Consider the following 25,368-nt stretch of genomic DNA (forward strand, 5'->3'; position numbering starts at 1 on the left):
TTATGAAAATAACATTTTGAGCTTCTTAAATTCAGGAAATGAAAAATTTCCTGAATACAGCAAAAATTTCTTCCTAGATACAGCATAAAAAGCACAATCCATAAAAGAACAAATCGATAAATTAAACTTCTTTTGGGAATTCCCTGGCGGTCCAGTGGTTAAGACTTGGCACTTTCATTGCCATGGGCCCGGGATCAATCCCTGGTCAGGGAACTAAGATCCCACAAGCCGTGCGGCGCGGCCATAAAAATCACCTTTCACAGGCTGTTCAGATCGTGTCAGGTGTCCTGACTCACTGCAGGGCTGCCTCTGAATAGTTCCCCTAACCAGGCACAGAAACGAAAGCGCACCGCTAAGCTTCCATGGCAGCCACGTGGCAGCTGGGGGGGGCACCCGACCCCCCTGCCCTGTGGGAGGTGAGGGGTTGAGCACGTGGTGTCCTCTCAGCCGTGACACTGAACGTCTGACCAAAGGTAGAAGATGGAGCTTCTTGCTGGATGTGAAAATGCGTGGTTCTCAGGGCAGGGGTCCCCATACTTCAGGGACATCAGAATCCCCTGGAGGGCCAGCCGCTGGGCCCCAGCCCACTGTCTCTGATTCAGTAGGTCTGGGCCAAGACCTGATGATATGCATCTCTAACAGGCTCCAGATAGTACTGAGGAAGGACACGCAGAGGATACAGAGGGCAGAGGGCAATCAGGAAGCCGGGGGACAGAAATGGGGTTTGGAGAGAAACTGTGGCTTCAGAGACTCTTAAGGGTCACTGCGGTCAGGAGTTGCGTCACCACGGGGCCGGGGGTGCAGTGGCTCAGGTCTGTGCTGCAGGTTCAGTTCTCAGCCCTTCTCCAGGTCCGACCCCCACCCGGAGGGTGAGCCCTTGGAAGCCTTGCTGACATCCTTGTCTTAACTTGTTTGGAGCTCCTGCCACCTGGTGTCCAGAGAGGGCACTACAATGCGCAGTGGGGACCCCCTCAGTCCAAAGGCCCAGGATTCTCAAGGCTGTGATTGCTGTGAGGTTAAATCTAAGGAAAAAAATGAGTCTGAATTTCAATGATCAAAACACACAAAGACAGGCATACAGAATAGTTATAATAAATATTTTAAGTTATATTTTCAAATACCAAAACATAAGTGTTAGTATTTGATTTTTGGAAAAAACACAGCATTTTTTTCCCCTTGTGTTAACATAAATATTTGGCTTATGGAAATAAAACTCACTTAAAATGAAATCTTTTAGGCACTTGGGGATAGAAAGTGCAGGAAAATATACAACTTTACTGCAACTTACAAGAGAGCAACCAAAATTATATCTGATTCAACATCCTATTTTCAACTGTCAGAATTACTGACCTAAGAAAAAATAGTGTGACCAAATATATCCACACAACATTTTAAATTCCAGTGTATTTTAAATGGGAAAGATTTCACTGATAATAGTTCTTAAGATTTCAAATTCTTTTCAGTCTTTCACTGAGACATTAAGTTTCAGTAGACAGAACCCAAAGAAAGAACATTTCTTTTAATCACTTTGTCTTTTTTCTTTTTAAATACTGAAGAACTTTCTTGGTGGGCATTTAAGCAAGAAAGATCCAATAACCCATGAACCTAGCAGTGCACGTAGACTAAAAAAAACAATGTGCTGATTTGGTATGAGAAGTTGACATTTAATTTGAAGGCGGCTGTCGATTTCTGGCAGACCTCTCAGTGAATTGCATGAGTTAGTCATAAAATACAGAAGCCACTCAGTGAAAGTTATTTATTTCAAAAACTGCTGGGTGTGAAGCACTGTCCCAGGAGAGCACTGGACGGTGCTTAGAGAATACATCCTTCTTGCTGTTAAAGGCTTGCTTGTGAGGGTCCTCGGCTGTTGACAGAAAGGTGCCCTGTGACGAGATTTAAAGGCCACGAATCCCAGTCCAGGTGAGGACGTGGCTTGGCTGTTCGCTCCCCCAGCTGCTGTGCTGAGGCTCTGCTCCCGGGACTCCGGTCACGGGGCGGGCGGCAGGGCCTGCAGGTGCTGTAGCAGCTGCTCGCAGTGGGTGGGTGAGCGATGCTTATGGAGGACGGCCTCCATCTCTCTCACCAGGAGGTCAGGGAAGAGGACACTGCCTGCTTTGAGGGCCTCTGCAAAACAGGAAAACACCTTTATGATGCCAGGAATAAAAATTAAGCCAAGCTTAGCTTCATATTAAAGTTACAACAGCCATAAACAGAGCAGACTGCAGAGCAAGGAAAGTGATTGGGGGTCAGGAGGGCATTGCATAACGATTAAGGGGTCAGTTCTCAAGAAGACATAACGATCCTTATCACATATGAACCCAGTAACAGAGTGTCAAACAATGTGAGGCAAAACTGATAGCTGCGAGGAGAAACAGATTAATCCACTATTGTGGCTGGAGGCTCCCATGCCCCTCTCTCAGAAACGGACGGATCCAGCAGGCAGGAAATCGGTATGTACACCCAGACGGAACCCAAGAGCACCATCAATCAAGCAAATATCTATAGACTATCTCATCCAACAATAGCAGAGGATACATTCTTCTCAAGCTCCCATGGAGCATTCACTAAAATAGACCACATTCAGGGCCATAAAACACACCTTCACAAATATAAAAGGACAGAAATCATACAATCTCTGCTCTCAGACAACAGTGGGATTGAACTGGACATCAGTAACAAAGAGATAACTGGAAAATCCCCAGATATCTGGAGATTAAACAACACATTTGTAAATACCACAATGGTCAAAGAAGAAATTTCAAGAAAAATTAAAAAATATTTTGAACTAAATGAAAATGAAAACACAACGTATCGAAATTTGTGGGATGCAGTGAAAAGCAGTGCTTACAGGGAAACGTATACCACTGAATACACACATTAAAAAAAAAGATCTAAAATCAATAATCTAAATCACCACCTTCGGAAACCAGAAAAAAGAGCAAATTAAATCCAAAGTTAGCGGAAGAAAAGAAGAATCAGAGCATAAATCAGTGAAATCTGAAACAGAAAATCAATAGAGATCATGCACAAAACCAAAAACTGGTTCTCTGAACGACTCTTTGCCCACAAATTTGATAACCTAGGTGAAATGGACCAATTCTCTGAAAGGCATAATCTGCCAAAACTCACATGAGAATAGACAATCTCAGTAGACCTATATCTGTTAAAGAAATTGAATCAATAATTAATAACCTTCCCAAACAGAAAGCACCAGCCCCAGTAGGTGAACCAGATGAGTTCAGTAGCGAATTCTACCAAACCTTTAAGGAAGAAATGATACCAATTCTCTGCAATCTCTTCCAGAAGATAGAAGCACAGGGAACACGTCCTAACTCATCCTATGAGACCAGCATTACCCCGATACAAACTCAGAAAAAGATGCTACAGGAAAAGAAAACTACAGACCAATATTTCTCACGAACATAGATGCAAAAATCCTCAACAAAATATTAGCAAATCAAATCCAACAATGTATAAAAAGCATCACACACCAAGACCAAGTGAGATTTATCGCAGGTATGCAAGGCTAGTTCAACATTTCAAAAATCAATTAATGTAATCCATCATATCAACAAGCTAAAAGAGGCATCACATGATCATATCAATAGATGCAGAAAAGCATTTTGGCAAAGTCTAACACCCACTCATGAGTAAAAACATTCAGTAAACTAGGAATAGAGGGTAACTCCCTCAATAATGAATATCTAGGAAAAAACCTACAGTTAACACGATACTTAGGGTAAGAAACTTGAAACTTTCCCAATATAATCAGGAACAAAGCAAGGATGTCCCCTCTCACCACTCTTTTTCAACACCGAACTGGGTGTCCTAGCTAATGCGATAAGATAAGAAAATGAAAGATAATATACACATTGGCAAGGAAGAAATAAAACTGTCTTTGTTTACAGATGACATGACCGTTTATGTAGAAATTGGAAAGAACTGACAAACTCCTGGAACTAATAAGTGATTATAGCAAGGTTGCAGGATACAAGGTTAACATACAAAAGTCAATCACTTGGACTTCCCTGGTGGTGCAGTGGTTAAGAATCCACCTGCCAATGCAGGGGACACGGGTTTGAGCCCTGGTCTGGGAAGACCCCACATGCCACGGAGCAACTAAGCACATGTGCCACAACTATGAGCCTGCGCTCTAGAGTCCGCATGCCACAACTACTGAAGCCCACACACCTAGAGCCTGTGCTCCGCAACAAGAGAAGCCACCACAATGAGAAGCCCGCGCACACAGCAACAAAGAGTAGCCCCCACTTGCCACAACTAGAGAAAGCCCGCACACAGCAATGAAGACCCCAATACAGCCAAAAATAAATTAAAAAAAAAAGTCAATCACTTTCCTATATACCAGACATGAATGAGTGCAATCTGAAATTAAAACAATTCCATTTACAGTAGTACCTTCCAAAATGAAATACCTTGGTATAAATCTAACAAAATGTATAGAAGATCTATATGAGAAAATTTACAAAACTCTGATGAATGAAATTAAAGAAGAACTAAATAAATGGAGAGATATTTCATGTTCATGGATAGGAAGACTCACTATTATCAAGATATCAGTTTTTCCCAACTTGATCTATATACAGATTCAATGCAATCCCAATTAAAATCCAGCAAATTATTGTGTGGATATTAACAAACCAACACAATATTGAAGGAGAAGAACAAAGTTGGAGCACTGACACTACCCAACTTCAAGACTTTCTATAAAGCCACAGTAATCAAGACAGTGTGGTACTGGCAAATAGATCAATGGAACAGAACAGAGAGACCAGAAATAGGCCCACATAAATACTGTCAACTGATCTTTGACAAAGAAATAAAGGCGATACAATGGAGCAAAGGCAGTCTTTTCACAAATGGTGATAGAACAAATGGACACCCACATCCAAAAAACAAAAAGCAACAAAAAGTCTAGACACAGGGCTTCCCTGGTGGTGCAGTGGTTGAGAGTCCACCTGCCAATGCAGGGGACACGGGTTCGTGCCCCGGTCTGGGAAGATCCCACATGCCGTGGAGCGGCTGGGCCCATAAGTCATGGCCGCTGAGCCTGCGTGTCTGGAGCCTGTGCTCCACAATGGGAGAAGCCACAGCAGTGAGAGGCCTGCGTACAGCAAAAAAAAAAAAAAAAAAAAAAAAAAAAAATCTAGACACAGACCTTACCTCTTTCATGACAATTAACTCAAAATTGATGATAAACATAAATATAAAACTCCTAGAATATAACATAGGAGAAAACCTAGGTGACCCTCTGGTATGGCAATAATCTTTTAGATAAACACCAAAAGTACAATCCATGAAAGAAATAATTGATAAGCTGGACTTCATTAAAATTAAAAACTTTTGCCACAGATTGAGAGAAGATATTTGCAGAAGATACATCTGATATATATGGAAACACAAAAGACCCTGAATAGCCAAAGCAATCCTGAGAAAGAAAAACGGAGCTGGAGGAATCAGATGCCCTGACTTCAGACTATACTACAAAGCTACAGTAATCAATACAGTATGGTACTGGCACAAAAACAGAAATATAGATCAATGGAACAGGATAGAAAGCCCAGAGATAAACCCATGCACCTATGGTCAACTAATCTACGACAAATGAGGGAAGAATATACAATGGAGAAAAGACAGTCTCTTCAATAAGTGGTGCTGGGAAAACTGGACAGCTGCATGTAAAAAAATGAAATTAGAACACTTCCTAACACCATACACAAAAATAAACTTGAAATGGATAAAAGACCTAAATGTAAGGCAGGACACTATAAAACTCTTAGAGAAAACATAGGCAAAACACTCTTTGACATAAATCACAGCAAGATCCTTCTTGATCCACCTCTTAGAATAATGAAAATAAAAACAAAAATAGACAAATGAGACCTAATTAAACTTAAAAGCTTCTGCACAGCAAAGGAAACCATAAACAAAACGAAGACAACCCACAGAGTGGGAAAAAATATTTGCAAATGAAGCGACCAACAAGGGACTAATCTCTAAAATATACAAACAGCTCATGCAGCTCTATGTCAAAAGAAACACAACCCAATCCAAAAATGGGCAGAAGATCTCAACAGACATTTCTCCAAAGAAGACATACAGATGGCTAACAGGCACATGAAAAGATGCTCTCAACATTGCTAATTATTAGAGAAATGCATATCAAAACTACAGTGAGGTATCACTTCACACCAGTCAGAATGGCCATCATCAAAAAGTCTACAAACAATAAATGTTGGAGAGGGTGTGGAGAAAATGGAACCCTCCTACACTGTTGGTGGGAATGTAAATTGGTACAACCATTATGGAGAACAGTATGGAGGTTCCTCAAAAAACTAAAAGTAGAACTACCATATGATCCAGCAACCCCACTCCTGGGCATATATCTGGAAAAAACTCCAATTTGAAAAGATACATGCACCCCAATATTCATAGCAGCACTATTTACAATACTCAAGACATGGAAGCAACCTAAATGTCCATCGACAGATGAGTGGATAAAGAAGATGTGAGAATATTACTCAGCCATAAAAAAAGAATGAAATAATGCCATTTGAAGTGACATGGATGGACCTAGAGATTGTCATACTAAGTGAAGTAAGTCAAAGAAAGACAAATATCATATGATATTGCTTATATGTGGAATCTCAGATTATACAAATGAACTTGTTTACAAAACAGAAATAGAATCAGAGATGTAGAAAACAAATTATGATTACCAGCAGGGAAAAGAGGGGAGGGATAAATTGGGAGACTGGGATTGACACATACACACTACCATATATAAACTATGTAACTATAGCAAAGGGAACTCCACTTATTACTCTGTAATGACCTATATGGGGAAAGAATCTCAAAAAGAGTAGATACATGTATATGTAGAACTGATTCACTTTGCTGCACAGCAGAAACTAACACAACATCGTAAATCAACTCTACTCCAATAAAAATTTAAAAAATTAAAAATTAAAGGGAAACAAAAAAATTAACAATAAAGTCTTAAGAAAGACATATCTGATAAAGGACTATTATCTATAATATACAAATCTTAAAACTCAACAATATGAAAACAAACAACCCAATTAAAAAATGGGCCACGGGCTCCCCTGGTGGTGCAGTGGTTGAGAGTCCGCCTGCTGATGCAGGGGACACGGGTTCGTGCCCCGGTCTGGGAGGATCCCACATGCCGTGAAGCGACTGGGACCATGAGCCATGGCCGCTGAGCCTGCACATCCGGAGCCTGTGCTCCGCAACGGGAGAGCCACAACAGTGAGAAGCCTGCGTACCACACACACCCACACAAAAATGGGCCAGGGACTTCCCTTGTGGTGCAGTGGTTAAGAATCTGCCTGCCAATGCAGGGAACACGGGTTCGATCCGTGGTCTGGGAAGATCCTACATGCCACAGAGCAACTAAGCCCGCGTGCCTAGAGCCCTGTTCCACAACAAGAGAAGCCACCACAATGAGAAGCCCGTGCACCACAATGAAGAGTAGCCCCCAAACGCTGCCAAAAAAAAAGGCGGTGGGGGGCAAAGACCTTAACAGACACCTCATCAAAGAAGATATACAGGTGTAAAATAAGCCTCTGAAAAGATACTTCACATGATATGTCACCAGAGAAATGCAAATTAAAATGAGATATCACTACACACCTATCAGAATGGCCAGAATCAGAACGCCACATGCTGGCCGAATGGGGAACAACAGGGACTCTCATCATTGCTGGTGGGAATGCAAAATAGTGTGGCCACTTTGGAAGACAGTTCGGTGATTTCTTACAAAAATAAATATACTCTTACGATATGATCCAGCAATCACATTCCTTGGTATTTATCCAAAGAAGCTGAAAACTTACGTTGGCAAAAAACCTGCACACAGATCTTTAGAGAAGCTTTATTCATAGTCGCCAAAATTTGGAAGCAACCAAGATGCTCCTCAGTAGGTGAATGTATAAATAAACTGGTTCAGGGCCTCCCTGGTGGCGCAAGTGGTTGAGAGTCCGCCTGCCGATGCAGGGGATACGGGTTCATGCCCCGGTCTGGGAGGATCCCATATGCCGCGGAACGGCTGGGCCCGTGAGCCATGGCCACTGAGCCTGCACGTCCGGAGCCTGTGCTCCGCAACGGGGGAGGCCACAACAGTGAGAGGCCCGCATACCGCAAATAAATAAATAAATAAATAAATAAATAAATAAATAAATAAATAAACTGGTTCATTCAGACAATGAAATATTAGTGCTAAAAAAAAAAAAAAGAGCTCTCAAGCCATGAGAAAACATGGAGGAATCTCAAATGCTTATTACTAAGTGAAAGAAGCCAATTTGAAAAGGCTACAGACTATATGATTTTAAGTACATGACGTTCTGGAAAAGGCAAAACTATGGAGACAGTAAAAGATCAGTGGTCGCTAAAGTTTGGGAGGGCGGGAGACAGACAAACAGGTGGACTGCAGAGGATTTTTAGGGCAGTGAAACTATTCTGTACGATACTGTGAATATAACGATGGATACATGTCATTATATACTTGTCCAAACCACACAATGTGCGGCACCCAGAGTGACCCCTGACGTAAACCATGGACTTGGGTGACTGGCTTGTCTGTGAGGCTTACTCACTGGACCAGATGCAGCACCCGGGGGGGCTGCTGATCACGGGGAGGCTGTGCGTGGTGGGGCGCAGGTGTGAGCGAGTCTGTGTACCCCCTGCTCACCGTCTGTACGAACCGTGCGGTCTGTACGAATGGGGAGGGCGACAGCTGGCCAGGAACCCCAGTCGAGCACACGTGCCGACCCCTGGTGCAAAGCCAAGGCAGACAACCTGTCTGCTCTCAGCTGTTGCCGCTGTAAGCAGTTTCCATTGGTCTCGAATTCACAGTTTGTTTCCGTTACCCGGAGAGCAGCAACGCGGTGCCCGCACTCAAAGCACAATGGGGCACCTGAACTTGCGGGTGGCCTGGGCAGGGGCTCTCAAAGGGTGCCCCAGGGTTTCTGGGGGCCCTGAGACCTTTCAGAGGGTGTGAGTCAGAACTCCGTCCACAGTGACACGAAGGGCGTGACCCCCGGCTCATGGGGCGCCCGCCGCACTGAGGGCTCAAGGCCAGGGCGGCACGAGCACTGGCCGGGCTCTGGGGAGTGAGTCACTGCAAGAGTCAGTTAATGTCCTCAAAGAAGCATAAAAATCATCTACTTTAGGAAATCTCAACCCTTGAGCACCCAACTTTTAGTAAACTCATTCCGATGAAGTCTGGATTTTCTAGGGACTGACAGCGTCTGCCCTGCACCGAGCGCCCAGCGCGGGCGGTCACAGATCACGCTGTGGCTGGACCTGCTCTCTGTCTGCTTCCTGTTCGTCTCTACTCTGCGTCCTTCTCGTTCTCCTTTCTTGACTTCTTTTGGGTTATTTCAACAGTTTTCAGAACTCCACTCTAAACTGAAGTCTGTTTATGGCCATCTTAGCCATGTGGCTTCGCTCACACGTCGGTGGTGGTTCAGGGGATACGACACGTGTCCTTCCTTTTTAGCTTTTCAACACCCTGGGATGAAACGGGAGGCACACATGTGTGCAGTGGGGTCGTGGGCTGGGCAGCTCCCAGACACCACTTTTACTTGAAAGAATGACCAGTGACAACTGACTCTTGTGATTCAGACTTGGGGACTCAACAGGATGCTTTCTTGTAAGCCAATAAGTGACAGTATTTGTGGCTGATGATAAAATTTAAGCTCTCAAGCAGTAATCAGAATTATAGAAACTTGTTTCTGCCACCAAAAGCCTGACAGCCTCCTGAAGCTGTTCTTCCCAAGACTTTTCTGAGCTTGACGCCAACAGTGACTTTTTTTTTTTTTTTACAGTACGCAGGTCTCTCACTGCTGTGGCCTCTCCCGTTGTGGAGCACAGGCTCCGGACACGCAGGCAGCGGCCATGGCTCACAGGCCCAGCCGCTCTGCGGCATGTGGGATCCTCTCAGACCGGGGCACAAACCCGTGTCCCCTGCATCGGCAGGCGGACTCTCAACCATTGCGCCACCAGGGAAGCCCAACAGTGACTTTTTGACACTGAGAACAGAGTGTGTCCACGTTAGCGAGCACGCAGGGCGGAGAAATGGACTTGAGTGGAACAGGTGTGGTTCCACAGTGGCTCCAGAGTCTACACTCCAAGGAACCTTGAGGAGACTACCACCTGTCCAGTCAGGGTGCGGTAAGGAAGAGGACCGCTATCAAGATACTCCTCTCTTCCAACTACATCTGTGTGGGCCGTTTGTTTTTCACATACTTTAACCAAACGACACGCATCACAACCAACGCAACGCAGAGATGTGCGTCTGGTTGTTTCCTATCAGCTCGACATTAGAGAGATTCACAAAAATGTAAAATAATGCCACTGTTCTGGTTATTTTGTTTCACAAAACACATCTTTCAAGACCACGTTATTTATGTTAAAATGTAATAGGTTGTTATTTTAAACAAATTAATCAGTACCTTAACATTTTCTCAAGTTTTAACTTCTACCACGGTGAACACCAGGGGCCGTAAGCCACAGGATACAAGCTCGTTGGGACCCGCAGTAACTCAAGAGGACACGGGTTGCAAGACTGCGGGCCCAGGGGAGTCCGGGCGCCCGGCCAGCCACTCCCGTGTGGCTGGCCCGGGCGTGGGCATGAAGCTCTTACCGAGAACGGCATCCCGGATGGCGCTCTCAGGGTCGTCGAGGTACACGAGCAGCTCCCTGTACAGGTGCTGAATGTTGCTCTGGTAACAGCACTTCCCGGCCTCGTTCCCGACACGCTCCAACCAGGTGACCAAGGAGGAGGTGGCCGCCAGCCTCACCTCATTGGAAACGTCATCCAGGCGTTTTAAGAGTTCTGCAAGGAGGGCCCAGACAGGAGTGTGAGCAGAGGTTCCAGGGCAGGCGGCGCCCAGCTAAGCTCCCAGCACTTGTGGAGCACTGGCCCCCGTCCTGGGAAACCCACAGGCGGGTGCTGGGGAGGGGCTGGTGGCAGCAGGTGTCCCGAGACCCTCGGCCACTCTGGCCCAGGGGTGGAGTCCGTGGACACAGAGTGAAGGTGTGCTTCACACCCGGCCCGGGCGTCTTCGCCCTCTGACCTGCAAGGCGGCTGGGGTCCCCCCGGCTCCGAGATGCTCAGACTCAGAGTCACACACAGGCCTCACGCCCCATCCTCCCCAAGGAGCAGACAGCGCAGGAAGGGCGTCTGCTGACCCCGCTTTCTGCCCACCGTGGCTCTGGGGACAGAGCTGAGGGCCCGGTGACACGACGGCCACCAGCTACGTCAGCCATGTTTCTGCTGAGCCTCTGGGACCAGATGTCCCACTGCTGAAAGTGGACGAACAGTCCTTCCCGACCCGCAGAAACGCCTCCTGTGAATGGGTGAGGCTTCTATCAGTGCGTGCTCTTCTCACAGATCTACGCGAGCGCCTGCCCCTACGACTGGCGACTGGCGTCTTTTAGAGACTCAGCCCCGCCCCCATCTTTGCTCCCAGGGTTTCTGTGTTCCTGCTTCCATCTCTGTTTCTCAACTTGATTTTTTACTTTTTACAAGTTTATTGTTACACATGCGGATAGGTTCCAAGATCACACTTCACTCTAGCCGTAGGCGGCAACAGATGTTACAGCAGGGAATCCAGATGTTTGCACAGGAGGGGCTAAGGGTCACCACTGCCTCAGGCACGAGGAACCCTTTTTGCCAGGTTTGTTAATTCCGCCTGTGGACAGGGGGCCCTTCCCCGGCGCGCGCCCTCTGCTCTCAGCTCCTCGTTTCTTCGGCTCCTGTTTCTGCCGGCACGCCTGGTCTTCCTCGTCCGCCTCCTGGGCTGCTTCAGGGGCTGCTTCTTGCCACCCTTGGGGCCAGACGTGGCCCGTGCCGCAGGAAGTGCTCAACTCGTTTGGAACGGCTGTTACCCTTGTAGATTTCCGCGGATCCCAACCACACGTGGAGAAGATGCACTGAGGGCTTGTACCTTCCACCTTCCCCCAGCGTGGGCACACCCACCAGCCCCTGAGCTTCTCGGCTGCAGGCCCACCTCCAGAGACGCTGCTCCGCTCGGGGCCGGGGCTGGGTTTCACTTCTGTGGCCGGGACTCATCGGTGCTCTCAGGCTCCAAGAGGCAGTGACACGGGGCACGCGAAGCAGGGCTGGAGCCCTCACACCGAAGGCCACGGGGTGGTACCCCGCCCGCCGTGGGCGTCTGTGCTCCCACCCACCCCGCAATTCCGGCCCACAAGACGTCTGTCCTGTTTCTCGTGCTATGTTACTTATTCAGTGACATTCAGTGACATCATACCTGTCACATCCACGTTTAGACTCATAGCACCAACCTGACCAGAAGTCAAAGTAGCATTTTCTATATTTCCTACAAAAGAAACAACTGTCAAACAAACAGAGGCATATGATTTGAAAAAGAAGAACGTCCTACCAGGATATATCTTGATGAATTTGTCTGGATCAATCACACCATCAGAGGTCTTTAAAAATACGTTAATGATTCGGCATGAAATTAATCGAGTCATCTGAGAATCTTCTTCCAGGGTGGTTAGAACTTGAGGCATCAACATTTCCTGCACTTCCTGTATCTGCAATAAAAAAAACCACACAAGCTGTGGGTCATGGCTGGTGCCTCCCTGGTGACAGAGACTGCTACTCATGCACTGTGTACTTTGTTGCCCGTCACTGAAGAGACTTGTTTTTTTTTTTTTTTTTTTTTTCTTTTTTGCGGTGTGCGGGCCTCTCACTGCTGTGGCCTCTCCCGTTGCGGAGCACAGGCTCCGGATGCGCAGGCCCAGCGGCCATGGCTCACGGGCCCAGCCGCTCCGCGGCATATGGGATCCTCCCAGACCGGGGCACGAACCCGTATCCCCTGCATCGGCAGGCGGACTCTTAACCACTGCGCCACCAGGGAGGCCCAAGAGACTTGTTTTTATTATTATTATTTTTTTGCGGTACGTGGGCCTCCCACTGTTGTGGCCTCTCCCGTTGCGGAGCACAGGCTCCGGACGCGCAGGCTCAGCGGCCATGGCTCACGGGTCCAGCTGCTCCGCGGCATGTGGGATCTTCCCGGACCGGGGCACGAACCCGTGTCCCCTGCCTCGGCAGGCGGACTCTCAACCACTGCGCCACCAGGGAAGCCCCAAGACTTGTTTTTTTTTTTTTTTTTTTTTTTTTGCGGTTCGCGGGCCTCTCACTATTGTGGCCTCTCCCGTTGGAGAGCACAGGCTCCAGATGCGCAGGCTCAGCGGCCGTGGCTCACGGGCCCAGCTGCTCCGTGGCATGTGGGATCTTCCCGGACCGGGGCACGAACACGTGTCCCCTGCATTGGCAGGCGGACTCTCAACCACTGCGCCACCAGGGAAGCCCACCAAGACTTGGTTTTGATGCAAGTATGATTGAGTCTGGAAAGCTACTTTGAAATTTCTATGTAAGAAGCAGACCTGAATCTTGATTTTAAAATCCAGATAATTTGAACATCGGTCAGTTGGTTTTTAAAAAATCTGTTATTCAGAAAGTCTTAGGCACCGATCCTACACAGCCCACTACTTACTAGCAGGACTGGGTATCGTGTCCAGTAAAGTTTGGGGGGCATTTCAACTTAAATAACAGCTATTCAGGTACCACAATGTTTTCCCTACTTCTACTGTTTCCTCAATTCCTCATCTAACTGGAAATATGAATACAAACAACGCTCTTGAGTCAGACTCCTGTGATGAAATTCTTTTCTTGTAAACAGTAACAATCACTTCAGAAAACCCCCAGGTGACCCAAGGAAACAACAGGCTTTCCCCCCAGACCTCTGCTCGCCCTCCGGCCCCATAGTCCCGTCCCCTCGGTCTGTCTGGGAGCATCTGCTGCCGCTATCAGGACAGGAGCTCAGGTGAGCGCTCTTCACCTGCGGCAGGTGCGCCAGGCAGGCGCCAGAAGCCCAGGGCACAGCCTGTTCCCCTCTTGGGTCCAGGACGCACGAGCCTACCTGCTCATCTGACAGGACCCCGCTGCTGATGAGCGCCCACAGGCAGGACACAGCCGCTGTACGGATGGCTGCAGCCGTCCTCCCCGCGTGCCACTGCAGATTGGGGACGAAGATGTCCTTGATCAGGGTGTCCAGGTAGCCATGGAACTGTCTGGAGCGGAAGCAGGAGAGAGTGGGTGAGGGGGGCACCCAGACTCCCCGAAGGAAGCGCTTCCGTTTGGGAAACGGACTGGGTGGAGGGAAAAGGCCAAACAGACAAAACAAGTGGAAATCGAACACTGGATGTTGAATGAGAGCCCCCGCTCCCCGAGGTAGTGGCCAGGGAGGGGACGTGGGGCTCTCTCCCACGGCTATGACGGGGCAGGGCTGCACTCGGGCTCCTGCCGCCTCTCCTGGGACTGGACCCTGGGGCTGGGGGTGTATTCCAGCCTCCTCCCACTCTGTGGCCGAGGGGCTTCCCCAACACCCCTCCTGGATCTAAGAAAAGGGTGGCCGCGCTACCCTGAGCACCGATGGGGCGGCAAGTCACTCCCACAGGCGGCAACCTTACAGAGAGGGGCCTCGAGGTCCCTGCGACCACGTGAGGTCCCTCTGACCACGCCCACTACCTTGGCAAGAGGGCACCCTGGGGCTGCACCTACGGTCTCATGTGTCAAGACACCGGGAGACACGGATGTTCCCGGCAACATAGTCGGGGACCTTCCTCTCAACACGCCGTCAGGACAAACACAAAGCAAAACGAAATCCCAGCCCTGAGCTCCACTGGCTGGCCTGGCCACCCAGCAGCGGAGCCACCCGTGAGGCCCTGTCCAAAAGCCCGGGGAAAAGCCTCAGCCCTCCGTACGACTCCTGTACCCCACGGGCCTCTGCTGATGGAGCAAGACGTATTCTGACGGACAAAGGACTCATTGACTTGCTTCCCAGGGTCATTCCGGAGCACGCTTCACAGGGGGCTCCCGCCTCCAGCACCAGCTGCTTCCGGACCTGGACCAGCACCTGGACCAGCGTGAGGGCCTGTGAGCCCACGGCTGCACCGCGCCCCCAGCAGGGGGCACTCCAGAGCCACCAGCGCCTCCGACAGTGGACCTGGTGCAGGACAACTCACGCCCATTTCAAGGTTTTCTGCGTGCTTTAGTTTTTTAGCAAGGAGCTGCTGTTCCCTGCAAAGGGATTCACCAGGGGACTCTCTGGAAAGCTCAGTCCCGTGTCCTGGCTGAGGCGGCCCAGGCGACGTGGCCACGAGGGCCTGAGGTCCGAGCGCTGGCCGTGAGGAGGGACAGGCAGCGGGACTCCAGTGATATGCTGGGAGCAGAAAAGGCACTGGACTCCCCAAGAATGAGTACCCTGCGTCCAGAGGATGCACACCTGTTCAAACGCAGCTGGGCCCCGAGACCAGGAAGCCCAGCCCAGGCAGGCCCACGGGCTCCTCCAGAGCCATCAGCATCTGGGCCTCCCCCTGCGGGAGAAGCTCGCACAGGGGACAGCACTGGGTGGTGTCTGGGCGCCCAGAGAGGGGAGCAGGCCTCCTTCACTGGGGGATCGCACTCCAGCCAGGGTGCCCCTGCCCCCGCCGTCCTCTGGCTGGGAGCCCTGCACCACCTGGGTGTGCCGGTGCCAGAGGTGCTTTCGGGGGTGGGGTGGGGTGGGGTGAGGAGGGGCCGCGGTCCTTTGCTATCTCAGACTCTGCACTCTGTAACCCTGAGGTTCAAAACCAAGCAGGTGTTGCTTTCCAAAATCTTTGCTGCCTGTAAAAACTGTTAATACTTGCACTAGATAATTGTAAATTGAACAACTTTCTTCTCCTGATAGCGGTTTCTTTCCACAGGAAGACTTCAAGAGCAGCTTCTTGAGGGAACTCAGTTCAAGAGTGGGGGCTTCTTTCCTTGTCCTCAGGGGGACGCAGCGGAGCAGGGGCCCCGAGGGGTAGTGACTGATCCGCCGGCTCTCTCCTCACGGGGCAGCTGCCAAACCCGACTCAGTAACCTTTTTATAGTCTCTTCCAACCCTTGAAGTCTTTGCAGACAAGCAGGAAATAAAATTTCCTGCAATACAATGAGCTGGCTAGAGGCCCAAGAGCAGAGATCAGAGTAACATCCAGAGAAGTGAAGTCTGAATAATGACCCGTTATTTCCCCAGGAAAGTCCAGGACAGGCCGAGGACAAAGATTTGCTCCCTCTCAGGGGACGGGTCCCCATAGAGCAAACAGCATCTCACTGCCGGACGCCCCACAGCCCATCCTGCCGGGACGCTGCGTCGCTTTGCAAAGGGAGAGGGCGGGGCCTGCAGACGGCTCTGCTCGGGGCCTCACATCCAGCCTGGGCCGCCCGCCTCCTTCCCTTCGGAGCCCCGAGCTGGAGGCCCGGGTGTTTACGCTGCCTCATCCCTCTGGAGGACAGGAGTTTCCTAAGTTCTAACCTTTAACGGTCATTCAATCAATTCTCTGTGAGGCCTGAAAGGTACCAGAAGCCTTTTAAAGCTGAGAACAGCTAATGTATAAACTATTAGTAGTTAACATTCCCTAAAGCTTTTTCATTTAACGGAATTTTAACAACCACAAGAACGCGACTCATTTAGTGTCTCTCTATGCGGTGCACTTGCTGCCGGGACTACGCCGTTTCCCTGGGGTGCTGGTTGTGTGGGGAGCCGCCCGACGGCAGGACCCAGAGCTCAGGGTCACCCCAGGTCCCACCTGAGACCTCAGTGCGGGGGCACATGGGGACCACTCAGCCGCAGCACAGCGTGGGGGGCAGCATGGGGGATCACGTGGGGGGCAGCATGGGCGACTGCATGGGGGGCAGCATGGGGGGACCACTGGGGGGCAGCATGGGGGACCGCGTGTGGGTGGAGCCGACCTACCCCTGCGAGTCCACCGTCTCCCTGGCTCCCAGCAGCAGCTCCGTCAGGGTGGAGAACAGCTTCAGGCGCATGGGTGGGTCCCGGGCTGGCTGGAGGCAGCTCCTGAGGATGGGGACCAGCTGGGGCAAGGCTTCTCCGAGGGCAGGGCCTAGAGCACAGGCAGGGGCCTCATTCCTACGTGGCAGGAGGAAGGGAGGACGGGAGTCCCGCAGCCGCTCTGGCCGCGAGTGGAGGCGCATGCTGGGCACGGCCAGCGGACATGCACCCTCAGCTCCGGGAAGGATGCTCTCAGCACAGGACGCCAGGTTCCGCCTCTCCCTTTGACCCTCCCACCCCATGGCTCTAATTGTTCGGTATGTAAACTTTCTTTTTTTCCCTACATCTTACCAAATTCTTAAAAAAATTTAAAGTCAAGCAAACTTTTTTTTTAAAATTTATTTTAAAAATTTATTTATTTTTGGCTGTGTTGGGTCTTTGTTGTGGTGCACGTGTTTCTCATTGTGGTGGCTCCTGTTGCTGTGGAGCATGGGCTCTAGGCATGCGGGCTCAGTAGCTGTGGTGCGCGGGCTCAGTAGTTGTGGCTCGTGGGCTCTAGAGCACAGGCTCACTAGCTGTGGCGCATGGGCTTAGTTGCTCCGCGGCATGTGGGATCTTCCCGGACCAGGGCTTGAACCTGTGTCCCCTGCATTGGTAGGCAGATTCTTAACCACTGCGCCACCAGGGAAGTCCCCAAGCAATCTTTTAAAGGCCAACCAAAACCCATCATTCGGACCACGTCGGCTGCTTGATGTCTGACCCTGAGCCTGGCCGCCAGCATCCTTTCCCATGCCTGTTACTAGATGAACAAATTGTGCCACTGTCCCCGAGCCTGGAAGGATCCCAGACGCAGTGACGGTGCTCAGGACCTGGACCGTCACGTGATGGGGAGAACACAGTCTCCGGGGTCTAGACGTGAGCCGCAGCTCAGAAGAATCGGGTCATCAGTTGCCCTCCCCGCCAGGCCCTGTGCTGACCCAAGACATCGTGTGTCAGAAGTGAAGACGTTACCCTCAGGCCCTCTGGTTTACACCCGGTCTTCTACTTCTGTACTCAGTCAGGACTTCAGTCTTTTCGGAGGCATCACCTCAAAGCCCAGGGTCAAAGCAAAACAAGCGTGACTGGAGGGTCCACTGTAGCCCAAAGCTCTGCTTCTGCCAGGGGGCACTGTGGCCAGGAGCATGGCGTGCAAGACCGTGGGCTCGGAGTCCCGCTGCCCTGCCGGTCCTACCCTAATCCCTGGGGCGGGAGGCCAAGCGGGCACAGAGGGTAGGCAGCACCTGGGGGACGAGCACGGGCCACACAGGACGCCATGCAAAGTCACGCTTTCAAGGTTTAACATAGGGACTTCCCTGGTTGCCCAGTGGTTAGGAATCTGCCTTCCCGGGCTTCCCTGGTGGCGCAGTGGTTGAGAGTCCGCCTGCCGATGCAGGGGACACGGGTTCGTGCCCCGGTACAGGAAGATCCCACATGCCGTGGAGCGGCTGGGCCCGTGAGCCATGGCCGCTGAGCCTGAGCGTCCGGAGCCTGTGCTCCGCAACGGGAGAGGCCACAACAGTAAGGCCCGCGTACCGCAAAAAAAAAAAAAAAGAATCTGCCTTCCCATTCAGAGGACACAGGTTTGATCCCTGGTCCAGGAATGAACATGCTGCAGGGCAACTAAGGTCACGTGCCACAACTACTGTGCTGGCGCGCTCTGCAGCCCATATGCCACAACTACTGAGCCCATGCACCACAACTAGAGAGAAGCCCATGCGCCACAACCAGAGAAGCCTGTGTGCTGCAATGAAGAGCCCACGTGCTACAACGAAAGATTCCGCATGCCGCAACTAAGACCCGACGCAGCCAAATAAATAAACAAAATTCAAAACGTACATTGGGGCCTCCCTGGTGGCGCAGTGGTTGAGAGTCCGCCTGCCGATGCAGGGGATACGGGTTCGTGCCCTGGTCTGGGAAGATCCCACATGCCGCGGAGCGGCTGGGCCCGTGAGCCATGGCCGCTGAGCCTGCGCGTCCGGAGCCTGTGCTCCGCAACGGGAGAGGCCACAACAGTGAGAGGCCCGCATACCGCAAAAAGAAAAAAAAAAAAAAAAACCCAAAAACGTACATTGGTCCTATGTCACACTCTTGAACTAATTCCCCCCCACCCCGAGAAAAGAAGGTTTAACATAAAAATGTGTGCCTGGGAAGACTTTAAAGACCCACGTTACAGCAAGTCTTCACTATAAAGTTCCCAGCATCTTTTTTTTTTTTTTTTTTTTTTTTTGCAGTACGTGGGCCTCTCACTGTTGTGGCCTCTCCCGTTGCGGAGCACAGGCTCCGGACGCCCAGGCCCAGCGGCCATGGCTCACGGGCCCAGCCGCTCCGCGGCATGTGGAATCCTCCCGGACCGGGGCACGAACCCGCGTCCCCTGCATCGGCAGGCGGACTCTCAACCACTGCGCCACCAGGGAAGCCCCGCGGCATCTTTTAAATTAAGGTTTTGTTCCTTAAAACAGCTGTTCTCTGCAGGTCGAGAGAGACCGTGAGTGACTCTGAAGAACCAGGCCTTGGCGTGCCGCCTCCCGGGGGGGTGCTGAGCAGCTCTGCCGGTCTGTGCCGGCGCTGCTGGGGCCACCACGGGACCAGCGCTCCGAACCCCGCCCGGGGCGCCTGTCTGAGGCTCACCTGAGTGAGCGAGCACCACGTCAAACTGCAGGAGCCCTGTGGAGTGGCTGGTCCAGTCCTGGTGCGAGGCAGCCAGCCACTCCAGGAGGGGGCCCACGTGAGCTCGGAAGAGGTCCTGGCTGCCGTCCACGCTCTCCACCGCAGCCAGCTCAGCCAGCGTCTCCTGAACCTGGGGGAGCAAGTCACAGGCTGGGACAGGCCGATCTTGAGACTCACAGAGCCCACGGGAGACCCGTCCTCACCACCTGAGGGAGGGAGAGCCACTCGGGCACACGCCACGTGGCCCGGGGCTCCCACGACGCCCCTCTTGTCTGTATGAGAAATAATGAAATGGACAAACGAGCATCTACAGGCAGTTCAGGCACAGTCCCCCACCCCCCATGATGCGCCACCCGGGGCAGGGCAGTCCCTGCAGGGCGGGAAGCTCACCCTGGGGTCCCAGCCAGGCTCCATCTGTGGAGGAGGAGGAGCAGGCGGTTTCAGCGACTGCACTGAACAGACTTAAACCACGGGTGCCAAAGATGGGCCCACGTCCTCGCTCAGAGTTCTTCACCTGACCAGACTGCCGGCGACAGCGTGTCTGCTGCTCCGCGGGCACAGAGGAGAGGGAGGACCGAACCCTCCTCTCCCTAGGGCTTGAGGAACAGGATGCCCCCAGCACTCTGTGCAGCTGTCCCGGGGCCCCAGTCTGGCCTGCAGACTCAGCCGTAACGACAGACTCAGCTTTTCTATTATATACAGCCCTACAGTGACGACCTCCCTGCTCAGACACGTGCCCTCCGGAAAGGGGGTTTTTTAAGAAAGAAAGAAAACACAGTTTAGGAAGGCCCAGGGGAAGGGGAGGGCAGGCGGGGAGCCTCCCGGACACAGTGTGGATGGAGAAGGGGAGAGAGAACCAGGGGGAGAAGCCGAGTTCTCAGTTTGGGGAGAAGTGGTCAGACAGCCGGGTCTCTGGATGGTCCTCGCAGCCGCAGGGAGCTGGATGTCATAAGATTTTAAGCTAAATACAGAGCCTGGGGCGGGGGTGCACCTCCCCGGCGGTCCAGTGGTTAAGACACCGTGTTTCCAATGCAGGGGATGCAGGTTCGATCCCTGTTTGGTGAACTAAGATCCCACGTGCCATGTGGCACGGCCAAAACAATAAAGAAGCAAGGAAGTTCAATGGAGAAAAGAATTTGAAAAAAAAAAAAAAAAACAGAGCCAGGGGAATGGAGACAATTGTGTAAAGCTGGGCTGCAACTAAATAGGAAAATCATGATATTATTTTCTCTCCTGACCTCCGGTGCACGTGTGTATTCTTAACCTCACTCAAACGCAGATTTAAGACGAGGGAGGCCTCGTTTCTTGCCTGTTTCTCCAAGATTAAGCAGGCGGCCTCACTCTGAGATCCTGAAGCCAATGGGCAGTTGGAGGGAATTTAAAATCCCGTGTGCCCCTGAGGCCGCCTAGAGAACGAATCACCCCGCATGTTCTAGACTCTTTCATCTAAGGTAGCCAGTTTGCTGGGCAAGCCCGAGGCTTGGAGTTTGACAGCAGAGACTGACAGATGGCAGCCTCCCATCCAGGGGCTGAGGCAAAGCAGGAGGGCCCCCTCACCTTGGCACCAAGGCCCGCGGGTCCCCACAGCGCCAGGACGGTCACCAGCACCTCCATGAGCGGCACGCCAGCACCTCGGCAGTCCTCCCGGCTCACGGACACCACGGCCTGCACGCACTGCAGCAGGCGCTCCCCGTACAGGCGCTGTGGAGAGGGCAGGGCACCATCAGCCACCCCTGCACCCGCCCGGCGGCCCAGAGGAGGCCCCACCGCCCAGGGCCGTGGAGCCACGGCGACCCCACAAGTGGACTGGGCCAGGATTCTGGCACTTCAGCCATAAGGAGGGTGTCCCTCAGCACAACAGGGAAACCGAATCCCTGTTGAATCCCCGAGAATCAAGGAATTCATGGCAACTTTGTTACGTGCTTAATGGTATTTGAGTTACATTTTTAAAAAGTTTGCGTGTGTTAGTGACACACACTGTAGAAGTGACAAGTGGAAGGACAGGGAATCTTGGATTTGCTCTGAGTACCCCAGCTCTTCCCACCCCACCCCCAAAGTCAGAGAGAAGCTGGACCGAGGGGGACGTGGCTGGAACCGGGCGGCAGGCACGAGGGGTGCACGCTGCCCCCCTCCCCTTCTGTGCACTTCTGAGTGTTTCTATGATACTAAGTTAAGAAAAATAAAATTCTATGATTCAAAGATGCTTCCAGACTGCCGGGGGTCAAGGTGACACCTCGGTTGGGTCGAGCCCATCTCTCACCTCCCGGGCTCCAGCCTCATCCACTGTGAAATGGGGGCCAGGAGTGGGCACGGGGTGGGGGACCCAGAGGAAGAACCGCCTAGAACACCCCTCCCACACGCCTGCTCTGCTGTTTCATAAAGGACAGAGGGAACCGGGGCAAAATGCTTACGGTTTTTCTTTTTTTACTAATGGGGGTGTGAGCTCAAAAGTTTGGTGAAGATTTGGCTAGACAATGGATTGGTTCTGAACTCTGAATCAGCTCTAAAATCCTACGACTCATTCACAAGTGATATAAATCATGGAAGTTTAAACAAAAAATTCACTGTGGCATGTCCTCAGCTACTTGGGGGTCCTAACTTCCCTGAGAAGCTAAAATTGGTGTTTTATTCAAATACTTACTTTTCCCACAGCCCCATTTCTTTCAGACCTGGATTGACTGATTGATTGATTTTTTTGAGGGCATGATTTTGGCTAATTTCTAAATGACCTACAATACATATTTAAGGAACTACCATTCTTTCAATTAAAATAAACAGGGATTGGGACTTCCCTGGTGGTGCAGTGGTTAAGAATCCGCCTGCCAATGCAGGGGACACAGGTTTGAGCCCTGGTCCGGGACCCACATGCTGAGGAACAACTAACCCTGTGCGCCACAACTACTGAGCCTGTGCTCTAGAGCCCGCGAGCCACAACTACTGAGCCTGCGTGCCACAACTACTGAAGCCCACACGCCACAACTACTGAAGCCCACGCACCTAGAACCCGTGCTCCGCAACAAGAGAAGCCACCGCCATGAGAAGCCCACGCACTGCAATGAAGAGTAGCCCCTGCTCGCTGCAACTAGAGAAAGCCTGTGCACAGCAATGAAGATGTGATGCAGACAACAATAAATAAATTTTAAAAATTAAAAAAAATAATAAACAGGGAGTTGCTCTCAGCATTGGCTGAGCCATCTCACGACACCTCCAGATGCTGGAACTAACCAAAGGTCTGTGTCTTTCACAAGCATTGCCCTCCTGCTGTGAACACGGCACCACCTCTGAGGAAACGGGGCCTTAACGTTCACGGATTTCGCGATATTTAACCAGAGGATTTTCAACATCTACCTACCTACCTACCTACCTACACACACACACACACACACACACACACACACACACACACACACACACACACACACACACGACACAGAGGGAACTGACACAGAGGGAGATGCCACAACCGGAGAAAGCGCCAGGCACTCCCATCCCAGACCCCACACCCGATTCCTGAGTAAACAGGAGGAAACAACTTACTTCTGTTTTATCAACCGTTTCTGCATCTCAGTCCGCTGTCAATAAACAGCCAGATTTCAAAGCAGAGGCTCAGGTCCTGTCAGCTGAGCACAGGCCCAGGCAGACGAGCCGAATGTCTCCGGGGCCCTGTTGGCTCAACCCGGGGCTTTTACATTTAGTTTGGTCTTGAAGCATTTGAGGCCTGTCCTCACAGTCCCTGGACAACGACTGTAGGAAACACTAGGATGACTCCTCCCTGTGCAGAGGCCGTGCATCCTGGCCCCAGGCGTGCGAGCATGGGAGTGGGTCGCACGACTGGGGTTCACACCGACTGGTCCTTTGGCCAAAGGCTGGAACGTGTCTAGAGACACGTGTGTGGAAGGGGGCCTTTTGTTTGCAGGACCGAGTAAATCTTTCCTGGAAGGGCTGGAGGAAGAGGAACCAAGCATGCGCTCTGAACTAGATGGATCGAGGGACCAAGGTTTCCTGTAACAACACTCAGGTGTGAAAAGACGTTTCCTTTGCTGTACAGCTTGCAACACGTGTACTGAAACACCTACACAAACTTTCAAGCTGCACCTTCTAGAACAGAAATGCTTCCGGAATGAAAATCCTCGTTGGAACCAGTTGAGCAAAAACGTGGAACTTTTTTTCCGCATTTTTAGATAATCATAGTTTATCTTAAAAATGGGTTTTGGGAAAAGTTGAAATACGGCTGAAGACACCAGGAGCAGGTGAAAAAGCCCACGAACGTCCCCACTCCAAGACCTCTGCTCCAACCCCCCCATCTGTGTTTCAGAAGCTGCCTTATAGGCTTATTAAGATGGTTCCCACACGACTATGAACGTATGTCAGTCAAGGCCGGATGCAGGCGTGGAAGTGCATCTCCCGGCGGCTGAGCGGTAGCTGGGCACCCCTGTGGTCCAGCTCTGTGGCCATGGCAGCCACTGTCAAGTGTCAGCTGTGCGGGGCCAGCTTCCCGTGGCCCAAGGGGCCTGCAGTGCGTGGGTCAGACGCCTGGCGAGGCAAACCCTCGTTGCTCTACAGAGAGGTGGGAGGGTCACTGTCCAATGCAAAGACTCAGGGTTTAAGCCCATCACAGCCACTCAAAAACAAGGTCATTATTTTTCCTTCAACAGCAAACAATTGTAAATTATTCCAAATGACTAAGCCTAACTACCTACATTGTTTCAGCTTCAGATGTAATGGATTTACTGCTCGATTTAAGACAAAACAAATCTGTAACCACCAAGCAGAGCTCCCAATAACGGCTGCCAAATCAGGTTGCCTGTTGGAAGCCCCGTTACAAGCCAAGTGATGGGGGTAAGAATAAGCTCACCATGGAGACACCGCGTCTGACGTGGACCAACAGACAGGGCGTGTGGACTCACAGGTTCTCTGGGGGTGGGGTGGGGTGGGGGTAGGGGGGTCTCCATCCAAGAACACCCACAGCAGTGCCATCCTTAAAGCAGAACTGTCCTCGATGATGGACGTGCTCTATCCTACACCGTCCAGTGCTGCAGCCGCTGGCCACACAGGGCTATTGGGCGCTCGAAATGCGGCCAGCGTGACTGAGGAACTGCCTTTGCACTTTGTTTCATTTTACTTTAAACGGCCACCATGGTGGATGGAGGAGGACGGGCCAGGAGGCACGTGGGTCCAAACAGGAGATCATCAGTGCTGCACCCCAGGTACCACATCGGTCAGATGTCCCCGAGAGGCCTGTGGGACTGACGACTGCTATGTGTGGGTGGTCCCACAGGGGACTGAGTCACCATGGAGATGGGTGGACTCCACGATCCCCCAGCCCCACCCTCTCCCGCGCACACTTACATTTTCAGACCCTTGGCAGATGTGAGCGTGGGCCAGCTCCACGGCGAGGACCTTCACGTGTGGCTGGAGCGCCTCCCTCGGGCAGCCTCGGATGACGGACGCAAGGACCAGGAGGCTGGAGGGGGAGGGAGACTTCCTCAGGGGCGACAAGATCAACTTCAGAAACACCTCCGGGCTGACGAAGGTCCCGATCAGCTCCGCGGATCTCGTGCACTGAGGGCAGACGGAGGAGGCCTGAGGCTGCCGCCCCTCTCAGCCCCTCGCTGCTCTGCGCCTGCCGTGCCTGCTTTCACCTGCCAGAAGCAGCCCTGCTGGCCCGTCTCTTCCTAACATGTGCTCAAACACCCACAAAAACTGGTGAGTCCCCTCCTGAGCTCAGAAGTGCCAGGGGAAGGAGTTCACGCCGTTCGGCGGGGGCAGGGCTGTC

The 25,368-nt window shown here is 51.5% G+C and overlaps 1 protein-coding gene across 2 annotated transcripts in view; it reads right to left on the bottom strand.

The window, feature by feature from the left end:
- Window positions 1-1,742: 1,742 nt before the first annotated feature.
- The window catches only part of DNAAF5 (dynein axonemal assembly factor 5), a 37,491-nt gene continuing 13,865 nt past the window's right edge, over window positions 1,743-25,368 (bottom strand). Inside the window, exons 6-13 of one of the 2 annotated variants that reach the window (XM_060120383.1) lie at window positions 24,942-25,154; window positions 21,150-21,293; window positions 19,554-19,722; window positions 16,851-16,998; window positions 13,995-14,145; window positions 12,447-12,603; window positions 10,685-10,876; window positions 1,743-2,124 (exon numbers count right to left, since the gene is read on the bottom strand). In XM_060120383.1, coding sequence (XP_059976366.1) covers window positions 1,988-2,124; window positions 10,685-10,876; window positions 12,447-12,603; window positions 13,995-14,145; window positions 16,851-16,998; window positions 19,554-19,722; window positions 21,150-21,293; window positions 24,942-25,154 — 1,311 coding nt within the window. In that variant the 3' untranslated portion in view covers window positions 1,743-1,987. The remainder of the gene's footprint in view (window positions 2,125-10,684; window positions 10,877-12,446; window positions 12,604-13,994; window positions 14,146-16,850; window positions 16,999-19,553; window positions 19,723-21,149; window positions 21,294-24,941; window positions 25,155-25,368) is intronic. The other variant, XM_060120384.1, reaches the window with a different exon arrangement.

This window comes from Mesoplodon densirostris, chromosome 16 (genome assembly GCF_025265405.1).
Source record: "Mesoplodon densirostris isolate mMesDen1 chromosome 16, mMesDen1 primary haplotype, whole genome shotgun sequence".
Classification (NCBI taxonomy): Eukaryota; Metazoa; Chordata; class Mammalia; order Artiodactyla; family Ziphiidae; genus Mesoplodon; species Mesoplodon densirostris.